The following is a 17,163-nucleotide window of genomic DNA, read 5'->3' as shown; positions in this document are numbered from 1 at the left end:
AGAGGGCCAGGCAGTTTACATGAGATTTTAGCTGCAGGAGCCAACACAGGTACCCCAGCCCCCAGTCTACCCCCCACATTCACCAGCCACGTGGCCTCAGACAGGTTTTGCAGACTCTCTTAGCCCCAGTTTCCTCGACTGCAAAAGTGAGATCATAAGGGCACCTACCACAAAGCGCTATTTTGAGGGTAATTGAGAAAGTACACTTATCCTAGCACTGAGCACACAGGAAGTGTTCAATAAATGCAATCTATTATTATTATCCTAATTTTCATTCATTCAACTCATTTATTGGTTCATACTTTTATTACTGCGCAGGATTACAAATGTCAAAGGTCATCCAGATACAAAGGCAAACTAAACAGGCCTTGCTTTTCGGTATAGAGAGACACGAGCAAATGAATCCCAGCATCGGGCAGAATGCAGTGCCTATGTCGTCAAGGTACCAGCAGCATCTAAGAGGGAGGAGGAAGGAGTAGTGGGTTATAACCTGAGGGACTGGGGAAGGTTGTATGGCAGAGGTATGACAGGGCTTTCCCAGGAACAGGGTCTGGGGGAACAGCGTGAACGGAGCGGAGGACCACCAAAAGTGCAGGCTGGGAAGAACATGCTTCCAGTATCAGTGAACGTGGAAGGCTGTGCGAGAGAAGTCCAGAGAGGGACAGGAGATGAAGGCATTTGATGTGTTGACACAGAGCCTTGACTTCACTCCTTAGGGAGCTACTGATGATCCTTGAGGAAAGGAGCAGCATGATTCAAACTGTATTTTAAGAAAATGACTAGAAACAGTATGAAGTATGTGTGGGAGAGGAAAGATAATGGGGACAGGAGAAGGAGTTAGACAGCTCCTGTGAGTACTTTGAGCAGTGTCTGACCACAAAGTGGACCCTGGGTCCCTGAGAAAAGGTTCGGCAGGCACGGCTGATCAAGGCAGGGAAGTGCGATTTATAACATCAATTTATAAATGTTTCTATTTTAAAGGTCGAAACAAAAACATTGTGGCCCCTTAAGTGCTGATCTTCAATTATCCCCAAACTTAAGGTGTTAGAAACCTATTCCCGCTCAGTGCCAGGTATTGGGAAGAGGACTTAGTCATCTATTCTTCTGGAGTTTCTTGGAAAACCCCAGTGGTTGCAGTATACTCTAATTTGGTATACATGAGGCCAAATCATAATTTAATAATTTTTTTTTTCTGTTAATGTCAAAGTTTGACCCATTATTTGGCTCCTAGAAGAAAGCTCTGTCTTAGCGCCTATCACGTTTTTCCCATGAGAGGGCGCTGTTGCTGCCACAGTTTAAAATCCGGCCACTCTGATCTAAACACCTCCTTCAGGCCCCCATTTTTACTTTTTTATTTTTATTTATTTTTTTTAATATATGAAATTTATTGTCAAATTGGTTTCCGTACAACACCCAGTGCTCATCCCAAAAGGTGCCCTCCTCAATACCCATCACCCACCCTCCCCTCCCCCCCCCATCAAACCTCAGTTTGTTCTCAGTTTTTAACAGTCTCTTATGCTTTGCAGGCCCCCATTTTTAATGTGCAATTCTTTTCCTTGTGCCTCTTTGGAGTCTACCCAGATCTGGAGTCAGTAGCCTGCCATAGCAGGGGCTAGAAATGGCAAGAAAAGATTCTAGAGAGGCTCTGGGGGTTTCAGGGACCATTCACTGGGCCCTCTAGCCATGGCTGCTCAATGGGATGCCTCTATGGGATAGTCGCTGGAGCCACACTGCCCTCTGGACCTGGGCCTGGTTGATCTGTACATAGCTGAGTAAATTGTATTTAACCTCTAATGTCAGCATATGTGATGGGATGGATGCTAAGCTTCTCATACTCTAAATGTGTTTTGGAGTAAAGGGGGTCAAATATTCTCCTTGGCTGTCATAATTCATATCAATTTTATTCTTCAAGATCCTCAGCTACTTGAGACCTGTTATATCCATTTTTACACTGCCTGCAGAGCCGAGGACAGGGCTTGAACCCTGGAGCTCAAAGACAGTGAGGCAGTGTGACATTGGAGTTCAGAGCATGCACTTGGAAATCTACCTACAGGGTTCAACTCCTGGCTCTATTATTTACTATCTGACCTTGGGCAAATGGCTTATTTTCTCTAGGCCTCAGTTTCCTCGTAAGGTTTTGAGGGAGCTAATTGAGTGCAAAGCTCTGATGATATTGCCCAGCGTGTAGTAAAGCACCGGGTAAATGCTTTTCAATAAGAAAGTCAAAGTTAGAGCTACAGAGAATCACAAAAGTGATCCCATAGATCTTAAAACTGAGGCCCAGAGATGTTAATTGTCTTGCCTACCCTCCAACTAGTTAAGAACAGAGCCTGCATGAGAGTTTTGGTCTATCTGACTCCCTGTCCAGTGCTCTTCCTACTATACCATCCATATATTGATTCAAAGGAATCCTTAGAAGCAGCATGGTAGGGATTGCAGGTGCCTCCCGGATCGTTCTAAAGTCCCAAAAATGTTCCTTAACAAAAACGGACATGGTTCAGATGTACTATTTCTCTGCTCAGTGGAATGTCCCTTTATGCTTTGAGAACTGATTTTTTCAAAAAAGAGGAGTCGAAAGTGGATGAACATGAGGTATGTGTAATAACTGTTCAAGGCCGAGGAAACAGGACCGGGAAGCCCAGGGGCAAGGAAGGTGGGAGCAGGGAGCTTGGGGACAGGGTGGAGCTGAGATTGACGCTTGTGCTTTCTGCTTCCCACATGCCACTGCAGAGGACCTTGCTGACGAAGAGGAGCAGTGGTCAGATGACTTTGTAAGTATTTGCTCCTGGGACCAGAAGATCATCCTTTCCGCCAGGGTCCGTGGGAGGCCTTTTGAAGGGCTTGTTTCTGAATTACATGCTCATAGTCAGCTGCACATCCCAGCAGGGAGATGGCTGGGCTGGAAAGGCCACCTACAGACAAGGCGGCAAGAACCTCATGATGGCTGACTTGACCTAGCACCCCCATGTGCCAGGCTAAGTTCTTCATCGGCATTACCTCATGTGATCCTCCCCACAGCCCTGTGTGCAGGCATTCTTATCCCTGTCTTCAGTGCTGGTATTCAGAGTACTAACCAGCACAGCCAAAACATACGTTAGAATGTTTTTAAATATTTCTATATCAGTGGACAAATTCCTCTGCCCTGAATTCCTCAGTGTCCCATCGCTGCCTGGGCCTTATCCAGGAGCCAAACATCAAAAACCAGCATCAAAGAGTGAATGCCTGGTGCATCAGGGGGCCTCTGGGACACTCTTTAGGGCCAAGTTGGGACCTGAGCCATGCTAGTTGTCAAACATTGTGAATATCAGCCCTGCTCATTCTACAGGTAAAGAAACCAAGGCATGGAGAGTTTAAGTAACTTGCAGTTCCAAAATTCCAACCCAAGCCCTCAGGTCTCAAAACCTGGCTTTTAAACTCTAAGGTGCTTGCAGTGACCAAGAGGACAGTAGCACATGCTGGGGACCACAGACTGAGCAAGGGACCTGGCCGTGATGATACGGAAGGTGATGTGTCAGAATTAACTGTCAACCTCTCCAAGGTGGCTCTGTAGCCCACAGGGCCCCAGTGCTCACTGCTCTCTTGGGTGAAGTCTTGTAGGGACAAGACAGCCTAAAAACTTTTTTGTAACAATTATTCCTCATTTGTATCGAATTCATCCAGAATGTTAGCCTGCTGCACTCTACACTTGTTTTATCTGGACAGGATCCAAGAGGGCCTCCACACAACCACACACCCCATTTTACAGATAAGGAAACCAAGGCTAAGAGAATGAAAAGGACTTGCACACGGAAATTCAGTTACTCAGTGGCCAGTGTAATGAGAGCCCAGGACTTCAATCCAGTGCCCAGAACTGAGTCTGAGCCCAGCTCCATCCACACTGTGTACACCACCTGGAGTATATTCAACGTATCATGAGACAGGAGTATCTCCCTTCTCAACTGCAGAGCGAAGATTTGTAAAAAAGAGGGGATGACAGGGGTTCTCTGCAGGTCAGCTGGGTGTGGAGTTCCTCCCAGGGCCCGGCAGCCGCTGGTCCCTCCGAAGCGCTGCAGCTGCGCCCCCTGCTGGCCGCACGCGCCCAGCCACGTCTGAAGCAAAGTTGAGAGCTGGTCCACAACCACAGGGAAATCAAGAAAATGGAGCTCGCAGGCTGGAGAAAAAGAGCACGTGGTAGGGACTTAGAAAATACAGATAGAGTCAGCCTGGAGAGGAGAGCGTGACTCGTGTCCCAAAGCCAAACAAGCAAAGAATTAAGATACCTGCCGTAATAAAGATTGAGTAAACATTCACTCACAATTATTTTGACCTTATTGGATTCCCATTGTACACAGAATGAAATCCAGGCTTGTGGCCTCCAGGCCAGATGAAATCCAGCCCCTGCGGACCTGTCCGGCCTTCCTTGCACCACCACCCCCAGCAGGGCCTTGTCCATTACGGCCCAGATGCACAGATCTGCCCTTAGTCTCACAGCAGGTCAAGGTCATGCCTGCTTGGCAATTTGACTCACAGACCTTGGGCAGACGAAGGAAGACGGAAGAGAGGAGAAACCAAAGGACGTCCCCATTCTCCCTCATTTGCTCTGCTCCTTCTTGTCCTTCAGGCTTGGCTTAAACGTCTCCTTCTCAGGAAGGCCTTTCCTGCAGCCGAGGTAGAACCCTTCCTCCCATTGCTCTTGAGGTCGCAGCCCAGTCCTCATGGGCGTTACAGTCTGATGGGCAGCCCTGTGTCAGCGTTGGCCTGCCAAGAGCAGCTGACACAGAGGCGCCCCTCCTCAACCTCCTCTGCCTCTTCGGCCAGCCTGGTCCTCTCAGTCAGGCTGCTCTGCCCAAGGGGCTGTGAAGACCCCTGTGTCCTTCCCAGGAGGCACACTGCTCCCTAGCCTCCAGGTGATCAAGTCTTGGGAAGCACGGTGCCTGCTCCGATGAAAACTGAGACAAAGTGGGCCGCCTGAACTATCTCCCCCTCCCAGGCACAGGCGTCTGGGCGCCTACTGATTCTTTCACTTTCCAGATGGTTATGAAGCACCCGTTTCTCAGCGCGTTAACTGCTGTCTCCCTGGGATGCTGCAGCCACAGAGACGGGCCTTTTGGTTGCCCAGGATGAGGAGGGGCCCCGACCACTTCAGGCTGGCTAGATGAGACTTTCAGAGCCGGGTTCTTGCCTCGGGCTGCTTTTCTGCTCTCACTCCACCTTCCAGGCCGCCTGTTTGAGAACAGTCACTACTTCTTCAGAACACAGAACAGCCCCAAATTATTCAACTCCTCATGCCTCAGTTTCTCTCATATGATACTGGTAAAGGGTAACTGAGGTATGCAGTACATAGAAATGTTAAAATAATCGTTATCATTCCCATTATTCTATTCACCTTAATGTCATATTCACGGTCAGGAAGGATTATTGAGCCTCGCTGTCTGCTGTTACTGAAACAGGGGTTTGGGAAAATCCCCCTACAAGACTTCTCTTACCTCCCCGCTCCCTGTCCCTTCCTGACTCTTCTGCTTTAGGACAAGGACAAGGACCCTCCTTGAGCTCCTCCTTCCTTCTATTCTCTCCCAATTCTCCTCCACCACCTTGGGAAAAGTTCCCTTTTCAGCCGCCTTTCTCTCTCCCTCTCCTGGTATTCACCCTCTCCCTCTCCTGGCCTCTCCTCCATGTCCCTACAGACTCAGGAGGAAAGTGGTCCTCACTCACTCGCTCATCCATACTGCGCTCCTGTCCTGTGCTGGTCCCTGCCACAGGCCCCGAGGAGACAGCAATGAAGGAACCACTGTGTTTGTGTCACACTGTACCTGCGTCGGTGTTGTGCGATTGCAGGTGGAAGGAGACAGGCCGAAAGGCAAGTGCATCATGCATTCATTGGAAGCTCATGTACGAATCACGCAGTGTGTCAGGCCGTGTGGACAGAAGACCTCTGAAGTCTTGGATCAGATATTTCCTGCACGGGAATATACCTATGGGTGTAGAATACCTAAGCGATCTCTGAACAAAATGCACAAGAAACTAGGAACTGCACCTCTGGGGAGAAGAACTGAGAGCCTGGGAAGGAGACTTGACATCCTTTTGAACTATTGCTGTGTGAATGTATTTCCCATACATATTGAATATTCAATATTCGATCATTTCAGTGAAGACTTAGCTAAAATTTATCTTTAAAACAAGAAAAACAAAAAGAAAGAGAATGGACTCCGGGTCAGGTGGAAGCCTAGCCCCTGCAGCTTATCAGCTCTGTTAAAACACACACACACACACACACACACACACACACACCCCCCTCATCTCCTCAAAGGTATCTGTATATTCTATGCAAACCTTTACCCTTTCCATATTAATCTTTTTCCTCAACCGTCAGCATTCATGATAAACAAAACCTATTGGTTATTCTATTTTATTGCGTCCTTTTTCTGTCTTCTAAAAATGTATTTTATCTCCGACTGTTCTTCTTTGCAGACACACAGAGTTTCAGCCACCCTTCCTGTTAAATGGCCCACATGCTCCCCCAGGATAGTGGTTCAGGTGATAAATTCTGGAGGCAGAAAGGCCCGGCCTCAACCCCAGCTTTGCCTCTGATGGCTGCCCAACCTTGCTTAGCCAACCCTTCCAAGCCTCGCTCTCTGGTCCCTACGCTGGGGGAGCAGCTCCCGCCTCCTAACGCCAGAGCTGTCGCGATGGCTGAGCGCAGACAGGGCACTGAGCATTCGGTGTGCATTTGCAGGACAGTGACTATGAACACCCAGACGAGCACTCGGACTCGGAGATGTACGTGCTCCCCGCGGAAGAGACCGGGGACGACAGTTACGAGCCACCGCCCGCCGAGCAGGAGACGAGAACCGTTCACCCAGCCCTGCCCTTCACCAGGGGCGAGTACATAGGTGAGGCAGCCACACACACCCCCAGACCCTGGGCGCCCAGCCTGCCAGGCATGGGGGAGGGGGGTCGAGCCGGGCTGGCAGGACGCTGAGTGCCTCCCACCCTGGCCACCCCCACGTGGGTCATCTGCTCACTCACAAGCCAGGGAGCCCCAGATGGAACGCTTGCCTGGGGGAGGGGGAAAGCTATCCCTTCCCAAGTCTCCAAGGGTAAAAACGGGTAAAAGACAAAAGGTGCACACCCTGACGGTTGCCCCTGCCCCACCCCAGCCCAACTCCAGATAATCCCATGAGAAATCAGCCCTGAGGTTAGTACCTGCTTCTTTGGGGGTTTCCCGCACACAAGGTTCTGGAATTTCTTTTGCGACGTCTGTGCAGAACGAGGATGATCTTCAGGGATCCCAGTATCTGCCAATGCCCCCGTTCCTTCATGCCCACCCCTACGCAGGGAGCCCACACTCTGAGTCTAGACTGTGGGTTTTCAGCTGGGAGTGGAGGTGGGTGAGGAGCTCTAAGTGTGGAATCAGCTGTAGGTTAAATGGGCACAGCTCAGGTGTCGCCTCCAGACCTGAGTGTGACTCTTACTGTCCCCCAGGAAGAAGCCTGGGTTGCAGGCGACTAAGTTCAGCAGAGGCGTGGAGGGGAGTGTGTCTGTGATGATCACGGTGACGCCAGCATTTGTACAGAGAGCCCTTACGTGTAGAGGACTCTGTGTCCATTATCACTGCCGTTAACTGCCTCCTCCCGGGGCACTGAGCATGGACCCTTGCTTCATGCCACAACTCACCTGTTGAGCACCTACTGTGTGCCACAGCTACGCTGAGCCCGGAGCTTTCAACAGCAAGCAAGACAGACACACTCCCGGAGTGTTTGTAGCTCACAGCGTCGTGCTTCATAGTCGTGGCCTACTTCACCCTCTCGAGAAGCTTACGGAAGAGGCATCCGTCCTCACTTTACGAAGGAGGAAAGTGAGGTTCGGAGGAGTGAACCGCTTTGGGGAGTGGCAGAGCTGGGACGCACGCTGGGCTTCTCAGCCCCCGAAGCCCTGGCTCACCAGATTTGTGACCTTGTTCAAGCAACAGAACCCTGGGAAGGAAGGGGCTGCATTAGGCCCATTTTATAGGCCAGCAAACTGCAATTAAGGGGAGGGGGCGCAGTGGCTCATTCGCGGCCACGCTCTTCAAAGCCTGTCTTGTGTATTTTGCTACTTTTTTTTTTTTTTTTTTTTTTTTTTTTTAAATTTTTTTTTTTTTTTCAACGTTTTTTATTTATTTTTGGGACAGAGAGAGACAGAGCATGAACGGGGGAGGGGCAGAGAGAGAGGGAGACACAGAATCGGAAACAGGCTCCAGGCTCCGAGCCATCAGCCCAGAGCCTGACGCGGGGCTCGAACTCACAGACCGCGAGATCGTGACCTGGCTGAAGTCGGACACTTAACCGACTGCGCCACCCAGGCGCCCCATGTATTTTGCTACTTTTGATGGGCTTAGATCTTACATTAAGAAATCCCAGCAAACTCTAAGAGCTGCAAATAAAACTAGAAAACCTGACAGAGTTATGGGCACAGCAAAGTGGCTGACCCGGAGCCCCAGCCCGACCACAACACCCAGAGGGAGCCTTCCAAGGAGACATCCAATGTGAAGCGAACGGCACACCTTGGACAGGGCAGGAGCTGGCACCGGGGGAGGGGGGGAGCGGGGGGGGGCGGGGGGGGGGGCGGGGGGAGAGCAGGAGGTGGGCCTGGCGGCCAGGTGGTGGGGGCGGGGGGCAGCCTCATGAAGTTAAGGTGGAGCAGAAGCCAGTGTGAGTGCCTGGGCTGCTCCCAGGATGGGGACATGCCATGTTCCTCCTGTGCTAAGCTTTCCCTACAGCGTATCAGTCTGCAACGTGCTCAGATTCCACTGAGCAGACTCCCTGTTGCCTAACGCCTCGGCCATGTCACGTCGCCGTATTGGTCCTATGGATTAGTCATCCACTCTGCCAGGCACTGCTCCCACAGCTTGCACTGCTTTCTTCCCTGTCCCTACAGTGGCCCTCTCAGGTGGATGTTATGATCCTCACTTTCCAAATGAGGAATGTGGGGGCACCTGGGTGGCTCAGTCTTCTAAGCCTCTGACTCTTGATCTGGGCTCAGCTCATGATCTCAACGTTTGTGAGATCGAGCCTCACATCAGGCTCTGCACTGATGGCGTGGAACCTGCTTGGGATTCTCTCCCCCTCTTTCTCTGCCCCCATTCTCAAAATAAATAAATAAAATGTTTAAAACAAAACAAATGAGGAATGTGAGTCCCAGAGAGGCTGGATAATGAATAACTAGCCCAAACAGAGCTCAGCCAGTGAGGGGAAGAGCAAAGGACCCAACTCAGGGCCATTTGGCTTTGGGGCTTGTGTTCCTTCCCTGACACATGCCGAGGACAGTTCCCGACAAGGGGTAACTCAGGGGCCCTCCATGATGGAAGGGAAATCATTGAGAGGAAGAATGTGTGCGTTCACTCAGATGAGTAGCTGCAACCCTGAATCCACCTTAGGATAACCTGAGAGAGGGGCGCCTGGGTGGCTCAGTCGGTTAAGCGCCCGACTTCGGCTCAGGTCACGATCTCCCACTTTGTGATTTGGAGCCCCACGTTGGGCTCTATGCTGACAGCTCAGAGGCTGGAGCCTGCTTCGGATTCTGTGTCCCCCCCCTCTCTGTGCCTCTCCTCCTTTCACTCTCTCTCTGTCTCTCGAAAATAAACATTAAAAAATTTTTTAAACAATAATAATAAAAAAAGAATAACCTGGGAGACTTGAAACTATTAATGCCAAGACCTTCCTCACAAGTTCTTCCCAGTATGTCTGGGGTGGGGCCTGGGCCTTACCATTTTCTTAAAGTTCCCCAGGTGGTTCTTCTATGTAAGGAGGATTGAGAGTCACTGCCCTTAAGGGTTCATAGAGCAAAGGGAACCTTCGAGGAGCACACCCCTCTCGGGCCTCCCTGCTGCCAAGGTCAGCCATCCACTCTGTCTGGCAAAGTGCAGCGCCGTAGGCTCTTCTGAGTCCTGTAGCCGTCATTCTCGTGGGAGAGTGTAATGTAAGGAACAGGCAATTGAAAATTTTTGCCTAACATGTCATTTTACGCTTTTAAGGACTGCCTGGAATAATTGTTGGTGACTACATAGATGTGGGTGGTTTTATACTTGGGTGCAGGGAATGGTCCAGAGCCCCCCTCTCATTTTCTGTTTTGTCATTGTTCCTTTCAAGACAATCGATCAAGCCAGAGGCAGTCTCCGCCCTTCAGCAAGACACTTCCAAGTAAGCCCAACTGGCCTTCGGCAAAGACAAGGCTGACCTCCACTCTGCCGGCCCTGACTTCTCTTCAGAAACCTCAAGTCCCACCCAAACCCAAAGACCTTGAGGATGAGGTAACCTAAATCTGTCCTGAAGGCTTCCCAGTCCGAGTGGAAGGCAGGATGCAGGGGGAAGGGGGACCGGCCAGGACCGTCTGGCGTCTGACATGCCTTCCTCCTCCTCGCCCACCCCTCTAACTCCCCACCGTTAATCCCAAAGGTTTTCTTCTCTAAAAAACGCATGTATGGCCTTAGTTTAAGCTCGTTCATTCCCAGCGCGTATGGGTGATACCAGCACTGGATCTGTGCCCCTCTGATTAGCCTCTTCGGGGGTTTCCTGTGAATCTTCTCCTTCCTCCATAAATTTCTCTATCTTTACTCTCCTTTGCTTCTCTGCCCTGCCTCCTCTCCACTTCTCCACATTTCTCTTGCAAGGTGCACAGGAGCGCGGGAGGACAAATAACAGAGACCCTAGTCGTCAGAGACCCCACACAACGTGCATAAGAGCCCACACCTCACTTCCCGCTGGCAGCCCTTGCCTCTCACCCCCTTTTCCCTCAGCTGCCGCTACCCAGGGACCCACCTTTGCAGATTGTCCAGGACTCGACTCTGGGTTTCACTCAACAATCTCCCCTCTGGCAGCACCAGCTTTTTATACGTCTTATTCCCTATGGAATTGCTCCTATTTGAAAACTAACCGGTAAACTCATTCAGACTGTTGTAGGAATGACTGATAAGGCCTAATATGTTGTGGCTCCCAGAGGTCCGCGCATTGTAAATAAGGGCAAAGTGAAGCCCTCGAACTTAGCCATCAGAACAACCCTATACCAGAACTCAGAAACGAAATCACAATAAAGGCAACTTCTAACCATAATCTTACTGCAGCTTTTGAAGAAATGACTTGTTTCTAAATGCCTAGAGGTGATAAAACCTATAGTGTATAAATATGTTGTAAAAACACCTTCATTTCCACCTTGATATAATTTATAGCCCAGCAGGGGAGGGAAAAGAGAAACTTTACTTTTTTTTTTTATCTTTATTTTTCTTGAGAGAGAGACAGGGTGTAAGCAGGGGAGGAGCATAGAGAGAGGGAGACACAGAATCTGAAGCAGGCTCCAGGCTCTGAGCTGTCAGCACAGGGCCTGATGGGGGGCTTGAACCCACAAACAGCGAGATCATGACCTGAGCCAAAGTCGGACGCTCAACTGACTGAGCCACCCAGGCACCCCAAGGGAAACTTTTAAATAAAATAGTGGCGGCATTTAGGCCCAAATTCCTGCTTTGACCCGTATTAGCTGTGCGACTTTGGGCGAGCCAGATAACCTCTCTGAGCCTCGGTTTTTAATCTCTTCAGATTATTTTAAGGATTTAGTGTTAGAACAGCACTAACTACAGTGCCTCACCCATAGAAGGATTCCCTGTGTCGTATGTTCCTTTCTAGCATATTCTAGATTCTTTACAAAATCCAATTTTCTAGTTTCTCCTGAAAACTGAAAGCCTGGGCAACACTGGGCCAGTCATGGCCTCAAAGCCGCTGAGCCTCATGGCAGTCCTCCGGCTCAGCTGTGAATCCCTGACCTTGTTTCCATTGGTCATAGTCCCCACCACTCGTCCAAGGCATGAACATGCCCTTCCTCTGCACACGTCCCCATGTCTCCCTGCCTGCCTCTGGAAGCGTTTTACTTTATGACTTTACTCTAGGGACAGTTTAAGTTTAAGTCAGAAAGTCAGCTGACAGAGAGAGAAAGGAGGTTTGCCAGTCCTCTGTCTGTCTGTCTGTCTGAGAGGTGATGCTGACCTTTTGGGGTGAGAAGAGGGTGGCAGGAGGAAGCCGAGCAGGGGACAGGATGCAGAGACCAGCTGTTAGGGGCTCACTGTGAATTCTTTCAGTGCTTGGCAAATCTATATGAAGATATAAATTCAGACACAGCATACAAATGAATACCGTGTGTGTTATATAAGGCTCTCCATTTCTGTGAATAGCTGACAGCAGACCCCCGTGGGGAGAGGCAGAGTTTTGCTAATAGTAGCCTTGTGGAGGTGGCTCAGGCAAGTTTGAACCAGTGGGAAAAGGAGAAGTACGGAGGCGGCTGCATTCTGGAATGGGCAGATGGACAGTCAAGATAAGAAAGAGGTTAAAAGCGAAAAAAATAGGCCAACATTAAGATCTGGCTGAACCATTAGATAGGAAAAGAAGAAGTCAAGCACAAGCATAAATAACTAAAAATACTTAGCTCTGCTGTACAGGTTACAGGAAGAGTATGGGGTACAGGCTAACCAGAGAGCTGGGGAGGGAGCAAAACATGGGAGGAAGAAGCACCTGTGCCCTAATGACACGAGTGGCCGTCACTTGAGTGCTAGGTGTCCACTGGTGTTCGGAGCACTTTGTATTTATCCCATTAAACTCTCCCAAGAACGCTACGAAATCTGTACTATTATCTCCCCATTTTACAGATAAGGAAATGGTACAGATGAGGCGCAAAGGGGTTGAGGAACTTGTCCGAGGTCACAGAGGCCAGGTGTGGAGGTGAAGGAAGAGATGAGAAATAGCAATTATGAAGAGAGGGTAGAAATAAGACAGAAAGAGAAGGGGAAGGCAGGAAGGTCCTGGAATGTAGTGGATAAGAGTATGGGCGCTCGATCCTTGAACTGATACTTGAACCCCAGCTCTTCTACTTTTTACCTATGAGGACGTGAGCCAGCTACTTCACTTCTCTGGGCCTCAGTTTCTTCAAGTTTCTTCATCTTGAAATGCAGCCGATAGTAGCACCTATATTATTGGGTGGTTCTAAGGATTGAGTGAAATAACACATGTAGAGTGCTCAGATGAGTTCCTGGCAGTAAGTGCTCAGTAAATGTTTGGTTTTTGTTTCTCCTGGTATCCTCCTTGGCTACCCCCCAGATGGGTGGTAAAAACCACATTTGGGATCTGATCATCTCATTTGCTTCATGTCAGCATAAAATCACTTCCTCCCCTCATTTTCTGGTCAATTGATCATTGACAAGTTTGCCATGACCATTCGGTGGGGAAAAAATTGTTTTTTTAATTTTTTTTTTTAACGTTTTATTTATTTCTGAGACAGAGAGAGCCAGAGCATGAACGGGGGAGGGTCAGAGAGAAAGGGAGACACAGAATCTGAAGCAGGCTCCAGGCTCTGAGCTGTCAGCACAGAGCCCGACGCGGGGCTCGAACTCGCGGACTGCGAGATCATGACCTGAGCCGAAGTCGGACGCTTAACCGACTGAGCCAGCCAGGCGCCCCAAGAATTGTTTTTTTAAAAAAATGTGCTAGGAGACCCGTATATCCACATACGAAAACATAAGAGTGGCCCCCGTCATATGATAGACAAAAAGTAACCAAAAATAGATCATAGGCCTAAAGGTAAGGGCTAAAACTATAATATTCTTAGAAGAGAACAAAGGTATAAATCCCTACAACCTTGCATTAGGCAGTAGTATCTTAGATACATCACCAAAAGCAGAAGCAACAACAGAAAACTTAGTTAAAATGGGCTTCAAAATGTAAAGCTTTTGTGCTACAAGTGACACCACCAAGAAATAAGAACAACCTACAAAATGGGAGAACAGTTTTGCAAATTATGTATTTGATAAGAGGTTTCTATCTAGAGCATTTAAAGAACCCAACCCAATAATAAACCCAATAATAAAAAAGACAGACAACCCAATTAAAAATAGGCAAAGGAGTCGAGTAGACTTTTGCCTAAAGAAGCTATAAAAAGGGGCAGTAAGCGTTCAAAAAGAGGCTCGACCTCATGAGCCATCAGGGAAATGCGAGTCAAAGCCATAATTAGATACCACTTTACATCTCAGGATGGTTCTACTCCAAAAGGCAGACAGTCACAAGTGTCGGTGAGGATGCGGAGAAATCGGAGCGCTCGCACACTGCTGGTGGGAACGAAGAGGGTACAGGCACTGTGGCAAACAGTCTGGCAGTTCCCCAGACTTAAACACAGAGCTACTGTACGACCCAGCAATTCCACCACTGGGTATATTCCCGAGAGAAACGTACATCAACACAAAGACGCACACCAATGTCCACAGCACCATTATTCATAAAAGCCGGAAAGTGAAAACAACCCAAAGGTCCACCTGAATAATCAAAATGTGTTATATTCATATAACGGACTATCATTTGGCCATACAAGTGAGTGAAAGACTGACACATGATACGTGGTTGAAACCGGAAATTACTATGCTGTATGAAAGAAGTCACAAAAGACTATCTGTCGTGTGACTCCATTTCTAGGCAGTGCCCAGAATGGGCAGCTCTTAGAGACAGAAGGTAGATCAGTGGTTGACTGGGTCCAGGAAGGGATGGATGAGAAGTGACTAATGAGCACAGGGCTCCTGTTTGGGGGGATGAAAATGTGCTCGAATTAGATTAGGGTGATGCTTGCACACTCTGCGAATATACTAAAAACCACCCAACTATACACTTTACAAAGGGGAATTTAATGGTGTGTGAATTCTGTCTCAACAAAGGTATTTTCAAAATCCTTCCTCCCCAGACGATGAACGTGGAATGTACAGCCTCCTTCTCACTCGTTTCCGTACTTCTTCCAGGCTGATTATGTGGTTCCTCTGGAGGATGAAGACGAAAACTACATTCATCCCACAGAAAGCAGTTCACTCCCAGCTGAAAAAGGCAAGCGTTTGCAGTTTTAAGCTTTTTGCGGTGGATGGGGGCGCGCGAGGCTGTCTGGTGACAAGCACCAACAGGGGGACAGAAAGTCCGGGCCCAGGCCTCTCTCCTCTGTGGTCACGACATCTGCCTTCCGTGGGGGCCGAGCAGAGGCATCAGGGAGAGACCCACCTCTGTCCCGCCCTCGGTCCCCCAGGCCCTTCCACCCTGTCATACTCCCATCTCCAGTTATGAAGGCAGCTAGGTTCTTATTTAACTGTCCTCACGTAGAATGGATTTCTCATAAAACTGAATCCTCACAAAGCCGCAGGCCACCGTGTTGGCCTCACGAATATGGCACCGGAACAGTTTCTGCAGAGGACTGAAGAAGGAGCGAGATATGCCCGACTCTTTACATGTAGTGCTATCCCAAGCGATGAGAAACGTTTTGTTTGTAAGCCTTCCGTGGTGTAACAGGTGCCATTACAAGTGGTCTTTAGAAGCCGGTGCCACATACCCCTGGACCGGGAGCAGAGCAGGGTGTGTTGACTCTGGAGCGAGTCACTGTGGAGAACACGATGCCTCTTCAAGTAACATTACTCACCTGATAAATGAGTCCAAAGTGGTCATTCTCTGTTTTTACTCTGCCATTCTGTAGCAACCCCCTCCTTCACTCCCCAAATACTACCAGCAACTTGAAGGCCCTCCTGAGCTACCCATCACCATGAAACCACAAATAGGTGTTAAATTGCACCCCCAAACCCCACAGAATCCAAGAGATTGATTATTCCCTCAATCATTAATACATTTACTCTAACGATGCTTCTTCAGAGAAGGCTTCTTTTCATGGCTTGTGTGTTTAACAGTTGTGTTTCCCGTTCTTTACAAATTTCCTGGTCTGACCCATCGTTCCCACGATGCATTTTTCCATAAGTGTGAATCTCCCTCAACAAACTGTATTTATCATTGTTATATATATATATATATATATATATATATATATATATATATATGCATGTATTTGTGTGTTTAAGCTCCCACGGTGAATAGATCTACGAAACCAAATAACGCATCGAAGCCAGCCTCTCCTCCTGGGACAGCGTCAGGTAAAGTATAGGCGTGATTCGATGCTTTGTGTGTGTGTGTGTGTGTGTGTGTGTGTGTGTGTGTGTGAAACGATTGCATCTGGGGGGTTGGTTTTTAAATCTATTCCAAACAACACAAACAACTCAGATCAAGTATTAAGAAATAATCGCTTGTGTTTCCAAATTTCTTCATAAATTGTGACAGAAGGCCTTGGGCTCATCCTCATCCACTGTCTCATAGCACCTATGTTGAGGGGCCCTCTCCCCCATATCCCAAGGCCTCTGTTAGACAGTCCTGGCTTTTCTCCTACTTCTTTGGGTACTTTTCTGGCTCCTTCTTTCCCCCTCCCCTGACTGAGGGTGTCTTCACTGTTCAGTCCTCAGCCCTCCACTCTTCTTTTTTTTTTTTTTTTTTTTTTTTTTTTAACATTTTTTTTTTATTTATTTTTGGGTCAGAGAGAGACAGAGCATGAACGGGGGAGGGGCAGAGAGAGAGGGAGACACAGAATCGGAAACAGGCTCCAGGCTCCGAGCCATCAGCCCAGAGCCTGACGCGGGACTCGAACTCACGGACCGCGAGATCGTGACCTGGCTGAAGTCGGACGCTTAACCGACTGCGCAACCCAGGCGCCCCATCCCCTCCACTCTTCTTTCAGAATATTGTGGTGGTTAAAAGCTTGGGTTTGGGACCAGACAGACGTGGGTTGGAATCCCGGTGCTCCCAGTTGCCAGCTGTACCACTTTGGGCCTGTCCTTTGCCTCTCCAATCTTCAGATTTTCTCCTCCGTAAATGGAGATAATAGCCCCTGCCCTGTGACAGGAGAATTCTGGAATTGCCCAGGAAATCTTTAATGCGGTGCCTGGCACACGGCACATGCTTGGGAAAGAATATTCTCTTTCACTTCTTTGGGGTCCATCCATTCTTCTGGCCTCAGTTCCCTTGTCCAAGCCAATAATTCTCTGGTGTGCAACTTTTTAACTATAAACAAGCTTTTTAAAAATGTTTATTTTTGAGAGAGGGGAAAGAGAGAGAGAAAGAGAGAGAGAGGGGGGTGGAGGGGCGGAGAGAGGGAGACAGAGGATCCAAAGTGGGCTCTGCGCTGACAGCAGAGAGCCTGATGCGGGGCTCAAACCCACAAACTGTGAGATCACGACCTGAGCCGAAGCCAGATGCTTAACTGACTGAGCCACGCGGGCGCCCCGTGGTGTGCAACTTTGACCTAATTTCTCTTCTGAACAACTTG

The 17,163-nt window shown here is 48.9% G+C and overlaps 1 protein-coding gene across 1 annotated transcript in view; it reads left to right on the top strand.

Annotated features, from left to right (window-relative positions):
• Nucleotides 1–17,163, top strand: part of BLNK (B cell linker) — a 75,930-nt gene that overhangs the window by 33,623 nt on the left and 25,144 nt on the right. The window contains exons 4-9 of the mRNA XM_042907835.1: nucleotides 2,731–2,771; nucleotides 6,448–6,513; nucleotides 6,713–6,869; nucleotides 10,107–10,267; nucleotides 14,777–14,858; nucleotides 15,869–15,940. Of these exons, the coding sequence (XP_042763769.1) occupies nucleotides 2,731–2,771; nucleotides 6,448–6,513; nucleotides 6,713–6,869; nucleotides 10,107–10,267; nucleotides 14,777–14,858; nucleotides 15,869–15,940 (579 nt within the window). The remainder of the gene's footprint in view (nucleotides 1–2,730; nucleotides 2,772–6,447; nucleotides 6,514–6,712; nucleotides 6,870–10,106; nucleotides 10,268–14,776; nucleotides 14,859–15,868; nucleotides 15,941–17,163) is intronic.

Source organism: Panthera leo, chromosome D2 (genome assembly GCF_018350215.1).
Source record: "Panthera leo isolate Ple1 chromosome D2, P.leo_Ple1_pat1.1, whole genome shotgun sequence".
In the NCBI taxonomy this organism is placed as follows: Eukaryota; Metazoa; Chordata; class Mammalia; order Carnivora; family Felidae; genus Panthera; species Panthera leo.
The sequence above is the reverse complement of the archived record's forward strand: the minus strand, read 5'-3'. Positions and strand labels throughout refer to the sequence as shown.